Source organism: Setaria viridis, chromosome 3 (assembly GCF_005286985.2).
Source record: "Setaria viridis chromosome 3, Setaria_viridis_v4.0, whole genome shotgun sequence".
In the NCBI taxonomy this organism is placed as follows: Eukaryota; Viridiplantae; Streptophyta; class Magnoliopsida; order Poales; family Poaceae; genus Setaria; species Setaria viridis.
Window position 1 is genome coordinate 9,068,196 of NC_048265.2, and position 16,387 is coordinate 9,084,582.

Here is a 16,387-nt window from a genome sequence, read left to right on the forward strand (position 1 = left end):
CAAATGCAGTATACCCCAATAGCTAATGGGCACACCTGCCATCAGACCAGAAAAGATTTGTGCTGACGGCTAAAAGGGTTGTGTGCTGGCAGGCCGAGCACCCGCTAGCAACTTTGAGCAAGCACAAATAGCGGTCTATGCTGGCGGGCGACGTTATCCACCCGCCAGCACAGAGGCTCTCTATGATGGCGGGTGGCATAACCCACCATCAGCACACTGGCATTCTGTGCTGCATACCACCCGCCGCCAGGAAGATTTATTTTCCCACCCTATATATTATTTTCCGTGATTTATTTATAATTTCTATTTTTTGCTAGTTTTTAGCCGCCAAATTTAAATATGTATCTCCAACCCACATAACAACAAACTTAAATAATAAATAATTTACATTATTAAAAACTGCATAGTACAAAATAGATAATTCACATTATTCAACAAACTTGAATAATAAATAATTCACATACTTCAACAATTGGAATAGAGCTACATCGGTGGCGCCTTTGTCTAGCTACGAAGACGGTCGCATCCGTCCGCCGCCAACACGCCATTTGGATCAAAGAATTCTCCGTCCTCATGACAAATCTCCCGTTGGATGAACCTCGCCATGTCCCTACAAATGTTGACGATGCCTCTGTCTTCAAGCACCGCATCGCGAGTGTCGATCCTAGGCATCTGCAGGTATACAGTAAATGAAGATTAGGATGTATTACCATTAGGAAGTTAGCACATGGCAGTGTATAAGAGACTTACATCTTCGGGGTTTGTCCGGTACCTTCCATTGTTTCCAAGGAACTCGCACATGTAATATCCGCATAGCACAGAGCCGGGCGGTTGCTTGTGGCACTGCAATCAAATAGAAAAATAATGAGTTGTTACAAATAACAAGTATACATTATATGAAAAGAAACCAAGTTTTTATGTTCTTACCCATCTATGTGCTATTATTTTCATCACTTTCTTCCTGTTTTCAAGGCATTCCCCACCTTTCAGTACGTAAAGCTTGTGCGCACTTTGAGGATATAAAGACAAGAGTTAGTAATACAACTTAGGTGCATAGAATCTCAACATGCATTTAAATACTACCAAGGAATGTCTTACTTTTGTACAATGTCTAGGAAGTCCTTGTAACTATTTTTGGTATATCTGAGAGTCTCGAGGATAACTGCAGATCTAAGCTTGGGGTAAATCATGATGCAAATCTAGTGGTCTCTGCATGATATTAGAATAATTTATATTATAGATGACATTAATTACCACCAAGTATATAAATAGTAATTTAAACTAGCTTGCTTACTAAAAATTGTAAGCCCCCATGATGCACTGCTTGTGAGCCTTTTTCCTCATAACTCTTGCAATGTACACGGACACTTTGTGCTTTTCTTCTTTGTGGGCTTTTAACTTTATAGCATTTTTCTCCGCTTGTGTCTGTGCTGCTTCCATTTCTGCTTTGACCCTTTCATTCAGTTTGAACTTGTGCTCTGGCTCACTAATTTGTGCTGGGTCAAGGTACGCTACCGAGTACCTAACGTTCATCAATTCTTTCTCTTTCCATTACATCCTGTAGAATAGGTAGTCGCTCAGGTACTAGATATATAAAATATATACGTATGTATGTAAAACTCGTGTATGCGGTACATGTGGACTTACAAGAACCATACGGTAATGAGCTGGATGTTGAGGTGTTGATGATGGTAAAGTCTGAACAAATCCTCGAAATCGATCACAAGCGGGTAATCTTCAGCGCCAAGGAAAACCTTTTTTGGGATAAGCGCAGTGATTGCTCGAATGCTTTGCTTCATTGCGGCCATGATCCATCCATGAATCTTATTAAGTTCCCATGGGCCGTCCACCAGATCCCACCGATACAAGAATGGTTTGCCATGCTCATATTTATCTGGGACTTCATCTAACCCAAAGAAATTGAGGCCTTCATCTATTTTCTTTCACGAGAGGGGCCGCAAGCTACAGATTTCTCCACCTCACTGGAAGATGAAGCTTTGGTCTTCAGTACGTTCATGAACTTGTTGACTTGTGTCGATGGATTCCTATTCTCATATGTCCTGACCATACGAGGTACCAGTGGCGGCCTCTGGGGAGGTGGAGATGGCGGGCGCTGTGGAGTTGGAGATGCCGACCTCTGGGGAGGTGGAGGTGGTGGCCTCAGTGATGTTGGATCATTGCCTTGGAGAAACAAAGTCCATTCCTCCTCAGTGGGACCTTCTTCCACAGGTGATAGTGGCATTGGCTGCCCACCCTCATTGGTAGCTCCCTACACATGTGATTGACTCGGCTGCTCGCCCTCAGTGGTAGCTACCTGCACATGTGACTGTAGCATGGGTTCATCTTGGTTTGACCCTAAGGTTTTTGGCGATGCATTAACATTCAGAATGATATCTCGGTAATGCTATAGTATTTACTAATTCATCGCATCACCAAGAACCTCAATCCCCTCATCAGTAGGGATGTCAAGCTCGCACGACTCAACCAACATAGTAACAACCTGCACCCAGGAGTATTCTAGCGGCGGTTCATTTGGGAACACATGAGCCGTTACTGCCATGCTGGTTGCAACCTCTCAAAACTTATTCTGTTTCCTTCCATAAGGTATCACCAACATGGTGTATCACCAACCTGCATGGTGTATCCACTTGTATCTCATCTACGGGATACCTCACGTTTGCAATAGAGCTAGTACTACTCGGAGCAACGTATCCTGTGTTGGCAAGCTGCAGGGGTGGTTCTACCTGTCGCTGAGGATCGGATTCTGTCGGGTTGGTCATCACTTGTGCTTGTTGGGTAGCAAAGAACTCAATCAGCTCCTGCTTGGAGATTGCTCTTATCTTCTCCTCAAGGTCTTTCTTATAATGGTCCCGCTTCCTGTAGCTTTCTTGGTTGTTTTGAAATGCTTTACCCTAGGGCAATGCTGATGATATCCCTCGAACACGACCAGAGTGCTCCGCGGTTTCGATTGTGGCAGTTAGCTGATCTCTCTCCCTGTCCGGCTTGAAAAGACCCTTCTTTTGCATCTCGGCGAGCTGTTCCAACCTCTCATAAATTTTCTTTGTTGTTGGGTGTTTGAATGTAACCTTACCGTTGGGTGTGAATACCGGAGCTCGAGCTAGCAACCAATTCCTACTGCGCTGATCCAAGCCTTCAAACAAATCCGATAAACTAGCTAGCCTCTGTTCTTCTTCCTCTCTCCTCCATTTAGCGATCTTGGCCACATACCTTCCCGCACCCAAGTGATAGGGATTCTCGGCAGCTTTCATAGCCTTCCTGGTATTTTCTTCGCTCAGGGCTCTTGCTTCTGACGTGTTCTTCTGTTGTACGAACTCCTCCCACATTTCTGGAGGAATCCTACTGAAGTCGTCCCTAGTATTCTTGCCTTTCTTTACATATTCTATATTAAGCATAGACCTCCAATTCCTGAAACATCTCCCAAGGAAGCTCTCAACAATTTTTTTTTCGGAATCCTCATGACCTTCAGGAAAAGTGAACTTTTCTTTCAATGTGGCCCACAAAACTTCCTTCATAGTGGAAGGCACATTCTTCCAGTTACTGGTCATGATCCAGGTCTGCAATTTGTCCCTGACAATAGCTCCACATATGTTACGAAACCTAGCAGCTATCCCCAAAGGTAATATGGGCTCATCTTTGGAGCCAAGCATCTCTATGACGAGCGTACCTTTCTCAGGGATTTGGTTTTGGGCTATTTTCCCACGTTGCTTTTTCGGAGCACTACTAGAAGGAGTTGTAGCCGAAGGCTATGGTGCAGAGGCAGCTACCTCGCCTTCCTGTAGAGTTGATGTTCTATGATATCGTGGTGGCAAATGATCCAAGGATTGGTCATCATCCTATAGAGAAAACAATAGTTGGAGTTTATCATCTTTATGTGAACAACAAACGCATCACTAGCTAGTATATGAATGTGCATGCAGATACCTGATGATTCGCGGTTGGATCGTATTCAGGATCCAAGTCATCTAAGCGCCTGTGAGTCCTAAGTGGGCTTGGTTCGTACTCAGATGGAGTTTCGCACGATCCAGATGAGCCGTCGGAATCAGAATCCTCCTTGGCGGATTCAGTCGCTCTTAATATGCAAAATTGTAATACTTGCAATTAAAAATTATTCATGAATTTATGGAAATCAACACAAATTTGTACACCTAATTGGTCAAAATATCATTTGGTTCAAAATATTACACTCAAAATATTTCTTATGCATTTGACATAAAAAATTTCAATTGGTTCAAAATATTGCACTCAAAATATTTCTTATGCAGGCCTTGTTTCATTTCTACGCAACATTTTTATTTTTCTATTTTCATTTTTTGCACCATTCTGAAGTAACACATAAAAATAATTATCTTAGCTACGCCAGTACATTTTTTATATTTAGTCTACTACATATAAGTTGTTTGGTAGAAGTTTTAATAGTTTTGAAACTGATTTACTATTTTCTAAATGTTAAATGAATTTTTACATGGTTATCAAAATTAATTCAAAATTGAACTATGTGTGCATCTAATAAGATACAAAAAATTGCACAAAAAATATATTTAGGATCTTATGTTCCATTCTAGCTCATTTACTGGAGATAGATGAAAAATTTAATTGTTTTGCTGTGACAGTTCAAACTTCTATCTTCAAATTACCAAATAATAATTACAATAATATCTAAATTTGGTCATAAAATTCTACAAATTGAAGTGGCAACATATACATTGTTCCCGAAAACATGTTGATTATAACATTGGAAAATACCATTGGAAAATATCAAGTTACATTAGCAATTATTCTACAAAAACATGTTTTTCTATCCTCTGTTTAGTTAGACCGAGGCTCACCAAGGCTCAGTGCCGGCCGGCGGCAGCACAGAGGCCTCGGAGAGGGCCGGTGGCGGCGCGGAAGCCTTGGGGAGGGTCGGCGGGCTGGAGGTCGGGGAGGAGGTGCGGCTCGGGGAGGAGCGGCAGCGCGGGATGACGAGGCGGAGGCGGCGGGTGTCGAGGCGGAGGCGGTGGCGTCGAGGCGGCGGAGGCCCAACATCGAGGTGGCGAGGAGGCGAGGTGGTAGGAAGGACATGGCGGAGGAGGCGAGGCGGCGGGAAGGGTGCGGTGGCGGAGGCGAGGCGGCGGTGACCGGCAGCAGCGGTTCCATGGGAAAATTTGGCAGCCGGACGGTAGTTTATATGGAGGGGCAGAGAGCCTGAGCGCTAACGGGCGCTAATGCCGCCCGCCAGCACAATGCTTTCAAAAAAATACAAAATGATTTAAATACTTACCAAATGATTTCCAAATTCTTTCAAACTTTTACACATGGATATAAACGTTATTTAGTCAATTATAGTGACAAGTGAACTAACTACTCATAATAATTTGTGTTATCTATGAAATAATATTTTTTAAATTCTCTAAATAATCTTTATATTCATGTGCAAAAGTTTGAAATAATTTTAAAATTATTTGCCAAGTATTTAAACAATTTTGATTTTTTTTAAATCATTGCGCTAGCGGGCATTAATGCGGCCCGCCAGCATTGAGGCATTGTGCTGGCGAGCGGCGTTAGCGCCCCGCTAGCGCTGATGATAGTGGGGCCTACTAATGTCACCAGGGCCTACCTGCGAGTGCGCGTAGCACTACGAGCAGCATGGCCCGAAGACCAGTCGCAGTTGCACGAGACGTTGCGGCCCAAGCCACAAGGGGAGACGGAGGATAACGTGAGTTCGAGAGAGGCTCCAGCGACCAAGTATTTAAGCAAGTGTTTCTCCTCATTCAAAAGTGAGGTGGGACTAAAATCTTGCTATGGTGACCGCACGCCGCGCGGCTACCTCAAGTGGACCGAAACTCCGAAATGGCCCACACAACACGCACTGTGCTGGCGGGCGGCATTACCACTCGCCAGCACAGTGCGTGTTGCTTGGGCGCGTTGCGTGGGCCAACAAAAATCGTTGTCCCCATAATACTTATATAAACATCCCCTTGTGGCCTCCGCCTTTCCATCTTCGCATGCCTGCACCCGTTCCTCTCCCCAAAATGTCCCATTGCCCGCGTGCCTTCTTTCTCCAACTTCCCTTCCTCCCCTCTCGCCGGATCGGTCCACCACGTGCCCTGCGCCAACCCGTTGGTCACTACGCTTGCAGCTTTGGTCCACCTCGGGGCCGTCGACCTCCCGCCGCCCCTCATCCTCCATGGGGCTGAGCCGCCACCTCGACACTGACACGGCAGCCACCATGGAAGATGATGAGGACGTCAAGCCCAACCTTGAAGTCCCACCAGGCTTCAAACCCATTGCCACGAGGGACAAAGGGAAGGCACCGGTGACCCTAGATGTGGTTGGCAGCAGTGAGGTGAGTGCCTTCCATACGTACACAAATTTGGGGTTTTTAAACAATGCTGATGATGTTAGAAGTAATGTGAGATTTTCTGATTGTGAGATAAGTAATGTGAGATGTTAGATGTCTCTTAATTTTGATCTGTGCATTTTGATTTTGGTTTTGATATGTGCATTTTGTTAGATGTCTCTTAATTTTGATTTTGATCTGTGCATTTTGATTTTGATGTCTCTTATAAGTAATGTGAGATAATGTGAGATAATGTGCTCACTGACACTGTAACGTTAGATCATGCTTTAATTTTTTTTAAAATTTTGATCATACTCCACATGCTATCTGACCCCTTTGCTCATGCTCTGTTTTGCTCATGCTCGGGTTAAAGGAAAAAAACCTTTACATATGTTGATCATGCTCCCGTTTTGCTTGTGATTCTAAATTGTGATTCTATATATTGTGATCATGTTTTGTTTGTGATGATGGATTAGGTAACAGAGCATAATGTCGTATTTTACAAGATGTTGATAAAGATAATAGCTACAGTATGATGAAATATGTAACATGCATGGTTGTACCGCTACCCTTTTCTTATGCATTTGAACTTGTTTTCTCTAGGGCCTTTAATTATTTATGTAGTTATCTTGTATTGTGGCTTGGATGTACCCTACCTTTTTTTATGCTGACAGTAAGTTACAAGATAATAAAATCTAGTACACATTAATAAGTCTTACAAGAATATTAATTGGTCAAATAACATAAGAGAAAATAAATGTAATTTATCCTTTAACAATTCTTCCTTCATAATCAGTACGTAACCATGGCTTCATGAATTTATCAATGCTTACTTCAACACGCTTGATTATTCATTTATGGTCTTTGAAAAGATCTAATTCCTCATACTGATTGTAATCCTCAATGTCCACTACACCTTCAACTCCAAGGATCCTTTGTTTTTCGGAGACAACAATGTGCTTCTTTGCATTCATAGGGTCTGTTATGTAGAATACCTGTGCGACACGCTCAACGAGTACCCATGGGTCATCTTTGTAACCTACATTGGCTAGGTCTATAAGTGTCAACCCATAATTTTCATTTGTAATGCCATTCAGGTGTTTGACCCATTAGCACCAAAAGATGGGGATCCGGATATTCTCTCCATAGTCAAGTTCCCATATTTCTTCTATGAAACCATAGTAAATTATGTTCTTTCCGGATGTATCTATCGCCTCTATGTGAACACCACTATTTTGGTAAGCCACACTTTTGTTGTCCTTTACGGTGGTATAAAATGTGTATCCATTAATTTCATATGCTTGCCATGAGGTGACATTGCTTGATGGCCCAGACGCCAACCTGGTCAATGTTACATCTTCTATGGAATTTTCTTGAAATAGATGCTCATGGTCCTTCAACCATGATGGGAACCTGAGTTTTTGACACAAACAGTTGAAGCCTAGGCAACTCGACACAATCAATCACTTTCAACAAAATCACGTTGAAAAAGTAACACATCCGTGTGATAACCATCTTCACGAATACTGGTTTGATAGCTCGAATCGCAATAGCGAGAAAAACTGTGATCATCACATGGCAATCATGAGAGTTAGAGTCGGCAATTGTCATGTCTTTCAATGAGACTAGTGACCGGATGTTTGATGAGAATCCGGTTGGCACTTTCAACCTGTGCAAGCACTTGCACATGGCCAATCTCTCTGCTGGTGTTAAGTTGTAGCTAGCCGGGGGAAGGTAATGCTTACCATTAGGTAGTTCTTGCAGGTGGAGCTCTAGCCTGATTTGAAGGTCAACAAGATTCTTTTCGTGATTTTAGTCCATCCTTTGCCTTGCCTGATAAGCCCAAGAATCTGATGGTACTATCGAACAGATTCTTCTGAAGATGCATCCAATCGCCAACTCTCGCCAGTATGGCAAATACTTAAAGAAGATAGACATCTTCTTAAACGGCACATCTGCGGTGTCTGTAGTTTCAGCCTACTTCCTTCCCCTTCTCGACTTATCATCACCACCTAATGACTTCTTACCGAGTTTGAACTTGACATCCTCGCATATTTCAAATACTAATTTACTAGTAGCCGGTTTTGGAGCAAAGTCATTCTCACTGATGCCATTGAAGAAGTCCTTCATCTTGTGGTATTTGTGCGTCTTCAATAAGAAGCGCCTATGCCGTATGAACACTGTCTTCATAGATCCCTTAAAGTACACTGGTGATGTTTCATCTAGGCAAACTACGCATGATGTCTTACCTTTTACCTGACCTGTCAAGACAAACACGGCGGGATAATCATTGATGGTAATAAAGATAATGGCCCTTAGTGTGAAGTGCCCGTGTCTGTACTCATCCCACATCCGAACCCCATATTTCCAAAGCTTCTGCATATCTTCCATCAATGGCTCAAGAAAAACATCTATGTCGATGCGAGGCTGCTTCGGGTCTTGTATGAGAATGGTTAGGAAAAGGAACTTCCTCTTGTGACATAGCCATGGGGAAGGTTATATATGGTCATTAGCACTGGCCATGTGCTGTGAGTGCTGCTTCTTTCACCAAACGGATTCATGCCGTCTGTACTCAACGCGAACTGTACATTCCATTTTTCATCTGAAAACTCTGGATGATTAGCATCGAAGGTCCTCCACCAGCGAGCATCGGAAGGATGTCGAAGCTTTCCGTCATCCTTTACTGGGCGATCAGTATGCCAAGTCATCATTTTAGTGGTCTTTGGATTTGAGTACAAACGCTTCAAACGCTCCACCACCAGCAAGTACCACATCACCAAGGTAGGGACTCTGCGCTGAGTCGTCGTATCAGTACCTATACACGTCCTCCACTTGAGCACCAGCACTTTTCTTTTCAACCTTCTTCCTCTTATTCCCGATGGAGGAACCGGCACAGTCCTCACAAAAATCGGCATTACTTTTGTAATGGCTAGCATCGCAATTTGGACACTTTTCCAATATCGCAGACTCACTGCAGTACAATATGCAGTGATTCATGCACGCATGTATTCTCTACACACGCATCTTCAATGGATTGCTAATCTTCTTTACTTCATATGTGTTTTTTAGCATAAAGTTCAGCTTCGGGAGTAAATTGCCTAGCAAAGTAAGGAGATCATTGAAACTATTATCTGATCAGCAAAATTTAGCCTTCAGGATCAGAAGATGAAGGACAAAACGTAGCACTGTCCACTCCTTCCCACATCCCATATACATATAGTCATTTGCTGCCTTCTTAAGCGTCTTGAAATTCTCTAACCATTTAGCACTCCCTAGCAACACTTCTGGTTCAATGTGGCACAACATGTCCTCCATATCAACATCACGTTCCTCGTCCACCTGTGGTTCCACACGCACATTTGTTTGATCACCATTTTGATCTCACCATTTTGATCTCCACAGTCGTAATCATCATCCATCATAACAGGATCATTGTCGTTTGCGTCATCACCACCCACTTCATCACAGCCAGTATTGATATCTATGTTGTTTGAAGTACCTCCTGCCTCTCCATGGTGGAACCAAATTATGTAGCCATCTACAAAACCTCGCTTTATCAAATGTCTCTTTATGACATTAGTATCCTCCCATACAATTTTGTTGCTGCAGTCAAAATATGAATAACGAATTTGCTTTATCTTGCAAATGTGAGCGTGCTTCTTCGCAGCCTCCACAAACTTCGCTACCTCTAATATGAAAGTAGGCGAATGCCTTTGTATGCCATACATCCATGTTCTTTGATCCATCTTTAACAACCAATGACAAGATTTCTATGTTATATTAACTAATTTAATGAGCTGTTCCATAAACTAAATTGAATTATAGATGTATTAACTAATAAGTAGCAGGAAATTTAATAAAAAATAATTATATATTACCCTAAATGAAACTTAATTAAACAATTCTATATTACCCCAAAGCTAATGAAGCTAGATATGATGTATAGAAGTTGAAAAAGAAGGTTGGAATGGCACAAACTCACCTTATATAGCCACCTCCTCCAGAGATTTAGTGTTTTTGAATCTTTTCTCGAGCAGTTCAACCTAGGATGTAATAATTCATAAGAAGAATGAAAAAAAATCAAACTCAATTATATATTAATTCAATCAAATTCATTAATTGAAACTATGGATGTAATAATTAATAAGTAGGGACAATATAATAAAAACCAATTCTATATTATCCTAAATGAGAATCAATTGAACCATGCATATGATAATTAACAAGAAGAAGGGAAAAATCAAACTCAATTGAATATTAAGAGAATCAACTTCATTAGTTAAAACTATGGATGCAATAATTAATAAGAAGGAAAAATATAATCAAACTCAATTCTATATTACATTAAAATGACAAACATAGCATTGTAATACTTATAATAAGATCATAGAATTTTATTAAAAAACAGTCCATGTCTAGTTTTTGTTCTCTCTTCCCTCCCCTCTCTCTCTCCTAGTTCTAGATTGAGATCTAGATGATAAGCTAATGAAACTAGATATGATGGATAGAAGTTCAAAAAGAAGGTTGGAATGGCACAAACTCACCTTATATAGCCACCACCTCCAAGGAAATCAAGAGCAAAACATTCCCCCTTAGATGTTTTTGGAGCTTTTTCCGAGCTCCTGTCGGGCAAGCTCCAAATGGAAAGTTGCCTAGGGAAGAAGATGAACAGGAGCATTTATGGTGGACTCTGTACTGACGGGCGACATAAGCCAACCGTCAGTACAGATCACCCCATCTGTGCTGGTTGTGGGCTAAGGTTGACCACCAGCACAGTAGCCCACACCGCCAGCACAGATGGGGTGATCTGTGCTGGCGGGTGCTTGCATCGCCCGCTAGCACACTGGCTAGTGGCTACTAAGCTGGCGGGCGCTCCCCCGTCGGCTCGACGAAACTTTGTGCTGGCGGGTGCCAATCACGCCCGCCAGCACACTAGTTTGCCTATGGCAGCACAAACTGTTTCTAGCGTAGTGTGCATCTAGCTTTTGCACAACAGTGAGTATAAGCAAGTATACCTAGTCTTAACTTCATCTACCCCTTAGACTTCGTGCCTAATGCTATACATTTTCGGGGCTCGAATATCGTTTAGTTTTCTCTAACGCATCTCCTATCTAGTGAGAGGTTCACTTCGACTTGACACTGAACAAAGAAAGAATAGGAGGATCGCATCGGATTGGTCACACATCATCACATGTCTCCAAGGAGCTTTCTACAGCAAGTTGGGATAGCAAATTTGATATGCTGAGCTTTTGTTTTACTTTGGTTTTTGGTTATATGCCAATATATATATGTCATCAGTGATGGAGGATATATAGAAGAAAAATTGCACCTCTTTGGTTTTAAGGACAATTAGACCTAATTTTTACCTCAATCACTCATTTGCTAAGGTTACACTAACTTGTAGTCTTGCACGTGAGCTTCCGATTTATTTATTAGTATAAGAATACAAACCACATATACTTGCGGAGTTAATTATCTAAATATAAAAATTATAATTAAATTGATTCCATAGATTTTATTTGATGTACTTATTGTATGCTAACATATGTAAAATTTGAAATTTCATCCACGGTGAACAAAAAATATTTAAATTAGCAGTTTATTTTATGGGGGTGTTTGGGAGACAAGGGCTAAACTTTAGCCCCTGTCACATCGCATGTTTGGATAATAATTAGGAGTATTAAACGTAATCTAATTACAAAACTAATTGCACAACCCCTACGCTAATTTGCGAGACGAATCTATTAAGCCAAATTAGTCCATGATTTGACAATGTGGTGCTACAGTAATCATTTGCTAATGATGGATTAATTAGGCTTAATAGATTCATCTCACGATTTGGCCTAAAGGTTCTGCTATTAGTTTTGTAATTAGCTCATATTTAATCCTCCTAATTAGCATCCGAACATCCGATGTGACAGGGCTAAAGTTTAGCCCTTGATATCCAAACACCCCCTATCACTGTATTTTGAAATTGCGGCCTCATTCAGTCTAAAGTATTCTGAAATGAATGAATCTACTTTTGTTCCTTCATCTAAAAACATTCTCAAATAAAAGAAATGTAATCATATATTGAAATTAACTTTTTAGGGTAGTTATAAGAGCATTATATTACTCAAAAGTAATAGGACAATCATTGATGAGTATGTGTGCCAAACAAGGCGGAGTTCATCCAAACATCATAAATATTATTATAAGAGGCTAATTTAGCGGAAACCTAAGCTATTAAATTTGCCACCCTATTTACATGAGCAAAATAAAATAGGAATAAAACTCCTAAAGAGCTCTTGAACATATGCCAAATGCTCGAGATAACCGATCGAGGGGCATCAATTGTATCCATCATCTTAGGGAGCGTTTGGTCCTTTGCTTATTTTTAGCACGTGTCACATCGAATGTTTAGATACTAATTAGGAGTATTAAACGTAGACTATCTACAAAATTCATTACATAAGTGGAGGCTAAACGGCGAGACGAATCTATTAAGCCTAATTAATCCATCATTAGCAAATGTTTACTGTAGCAACACATTGTCAAATCATGGACTAATTAGGCTTAATAGATTCGTCTCGCCGTTTAGCCTCCACTTATGTAATGGGTTTTTGTAAATAGTCTACGTTTAATACTTCTAATTAGTATCTAAACATTTGATGTGACGGAACCAGACCTTAGTGATAGATGAATTGTCTGATTCCACCACCAGATTCTGAACCCGATGTCTCCTCGCTATTTCAAGACCATCCCTGATTACGAGGTCCATCTATTGAGAGTAATTAATTTGCCTAATTTTTAGATCTTATGTCAAATCAGTATAAAAATCTATAAACAGAATGTAAGTGTAAAATTTTATATACAAACTCAAATTTAGTAAAATTAACCATATATTGGGAGTAACTAAATTGCACGTAATTTTTAATTTAATTAATAGCATAAAATCATAAAGTTATTGCATGCATATCTAAAATTTAATAATCTAAATTTATTCAACATGAAAAATACAAGAAAGATAGATTTCTAACAGATAATAAAAAAATGAAGGAAAATATAAACATATAAAGGAACCTTTACACATGAGCCCTAACCACCAATCGGGCACATCAAGTAACTCAGTATCATAGATAACAAATTCGTGGAGTTGTAGATGTAAGATTTCCTCCACTAGAGTTCAAATCCTAGTGCTATATTTTAAACAAAATAAATATATGTGTGCACTTCTGGTTGGTACAGGAGATTATCTCCATAATGGCTCGTGATAAAAACCGTACTAATTTCAAGTTTTGGATGACACTTGGACTTTGGGGGAAAAAATAAGAGTCAAAAGTGGATTTTATACCTACTTTTAGTCCTGACCTTTTTTTTTAGAAAAAACAGCAATCAGCAAGACTAAACCAAATCTATGCATAAATGGTAGGATCTATGGCTCACCGTACCATAAGTTGAACTTTGATTTCATTTCTGATTGTTTTCATCCCTAATTGATACTTAATTGATCATATACATACATCAAATTGAATTCTTCTCTGGTCAGATAAAGGTCGGTGCTTGGTTCATATATTTGTTTTCAAATTACTGGAAGTTCGTACACAACGAATCTGCGGCAAGAATTATGAACTACTTTAGCTTGTGAGTGTATATACATGCTCACTTAGTCTATACTCAATAAAAGACTACAGTATTGGAAAAGGTGGGGGCTGTTGCCTTCAAACGTTCCTGAATCATCGCCTAAATGCTAAAGGGATGAACAGATCCGAATCGGCTGCAGCACACGCAGCGGGAACATTAAGCACCTTTCACTGGATCGCGGAAAGCGGTTCTTCCTTCAGTTGGTTTCGGAAACAAATGGCTAGCTGAAATTAATTAGTCATGCACAAAAAGCTTGGAGCTAGATTGATGGATATTATTCTCTGTTCTTTCTAAAAAGCAAGATATATATGCTCACGTATCGATCTTGTTACCACACACCCTCTTTCTAGTGATGGAATCCAATCTTTGCAACTAGCTATTTGGAGACAGCGACTGAATGTTCTGAACCAAATAATTGTGCAGGTATCTAGCTCCTTTAATTTAACAAGCAGTTAGTATGTATGCATGTTCCAAAACGTATGATTGTGGCTAATATACAGAGATCATCAGTGATAATTGTTTCGATATCCACTTGCTCTCCGTCTGAATATTCAGTGCAAAATTAACTTTGCATGGAGAAACCAGTGTGTGAAGAACGACTCGAGTAGCGACTGAAATGGGAAGATGTCTGGATTATGATCTCTGAAGCCTTTGGTCTGAAAAAAAAACGAAATGGGGAAACTGTCGGCGTCCGTGTCGTGCAAAGAACAGACGATGCAAGCTAAGGTACTAGATATAGCAAAGATTTCGGCTCTGTTCGTGTTATTTGCCTTCATGGGAGAGAGTATTGGAATTTACACACGCGGGGAGACGGACGGGAGACGGGAGAAGCAAGCTCTGAATCTTTGATCAGGAGGGCAAGGAGGAGGGAGAACAGATGCTCGCAAGCAGCTGAATGGTGGCGACGTGACCGGCGAGGGAAGCGATAGAAAGTTAGATTAGATCCCCCACTCCCCGGGGACAGAAATCTTTGTTCCCTGGCTCCTTGCTCCTCGCCTCAACCGCACCGGCATTATTCCTCTTGTTTTCCCTCCCTCCCCAGTCCCCACCCCGATGAGCCGAGAGTCACTCTCTCCATGGTCCACCACCTCCCTCTCCCTGAGGAGCCTCTCGACGACTTCTATAAATAGCAGCCCTTGCCACTCCCCCTTCTCCCATCAGCTCATCACAGCTCTTGATCTCTAGCAAGGGAGCTTCCTCTCCATCGGTCGAGTGGTCCTCTCACTCTCACCAGGAGCGCAGCTAGCTCAAAGAGCGAGGCCGGAAGAGATGGCGTCGCTGTCGATGACGAGCTCGGCCTCGGCGCGCGCGCAGTGGACGAAGAAGCAGAACAAGCTATTCGAGCAGGCGCTGGCGGTGTACGACAAGGACACCCCCGACCGGTGGCACAACATCGCCCGCGCCGTCGGCGGCAAGTCCGCCGAGGAGGTCAGGCGCTACTACGAGCTGCTGGAGGAGGACGTCAAGCACATCGAGTCCGGCAAGGTGCCCTTCCCCGCCTACCGCTGCCCCGGCGGCGCCGGCGCCCTCGGCTACGAGGCCGACAGGTACGTGCATCACCGGCCGCAATGGCGATCGAGCTGGCTCGATCACTACCGTTTCATTCACCAACTTCAGCTTCATTTTTTTTTTCTGGTGAGCTGATCATCACTGGAAATCTGTACGCAGGCTGAGGCATCTGAAGATCTAGGCGAATGTGAACTTACAGATGATGATCGGGAAGAGGATGCGCGCGCACGTGTATATATGATTGGGACAGTATGCATGTCCATGCTACTCCTACGCAAGTGGGCTGGAAGAAGCAAGAATTCAGATGAGATGCATGCATGTTAATTAATAATTAGTAATGGGATGAGTGGTATCCTAGCCTGTCACGCGAGATCGACCGACCCATCGATCTCCCATGTGTCCTTCGTACCCACTCGTATGTATTACTATATCCTAGCTGCATCTGTGTACCATACCAATCAAGAAGAACATGAACTTGATATTAGCTAATGCATTTCTACGATGATTTCTTTGTTCCGAATGCTTGCTTGGGTGCCGGCCCACGAACATGGATCGATCTGTGAAAATATTAATTCACTCATGTATATGGGTGTATCTCTCACTCATTACCATGGCCCAGCCGGCTGCCAGGCAAGTGAATTGCAGTGTAGGTCGGTCTATGAGCCAACCCCAAGCTTGAGCGAGCTTCCCACTCAAGGCTTACGCTCGCTAGAAGGTGGCGCCAACCGCCAAGCCTCAAAACTGTCCAAACCTACAGTTAAGCTTAAGCTGCGCATTTCTAATTCAAGCCGATCTCGAAGCGGACCTTAATTAAGACAACAAGCTTCACACAAGCAGCTGAAACTAGCTACTTCCTCTGTCTCCAAATTACTATTCGTTGTGGATTTTCCAGATACATAGTTTTTAATATTGACC

General features: G+C 41.9%; 1 protein-coding gene across 1 annotated transcript; it reads left to right on the forward strand.

Annotated features, from left to right (window-relative positions):
* The first annotated feature begins 15,107 nt into the window (after positions 1 to 15,107).
* LOC117847594 (protein RADIALIS-like 3) lies at positions 15,108 to 15,961 on the forward strand. The gene is made up of 2 exons (XM_034728816.2): positions 15,108 to 15,510; positions 15,632 to 15,961. Exons 1-2 carry the CDS (start codon positions 15,233 to 15,235, stop codon positions 15,651 to 15,653), a joined length of 300 nt encoding a protein of 99 aa, XP_034584707.1. The 5' UTR covers positions 15,108 to 15,232; the 3' UTR covers positions 15,654 to 15,961.
* The last annotated feature ends 426 nt before the right edge of the window (positions 15,962 to 16,387 follow it).

Bases quoted from the DNA above. Each gene is read 5' to 3' on its own strand.
- LOC117847594 (XM_034728816.2), top strand. From the start codon at position 15,233: ATGGCGTCGCTGTCGATGACGAGCTCGGCCTCGGCGCGCGCGCAGTGG. The intron at 15,511-15,631 runs GTACGTGCATCA...ATCTGTACGCAG, and splicing joins CTCGGCTACGAGGCCGACAG to GCTGAGGCATCTGAAGATCT.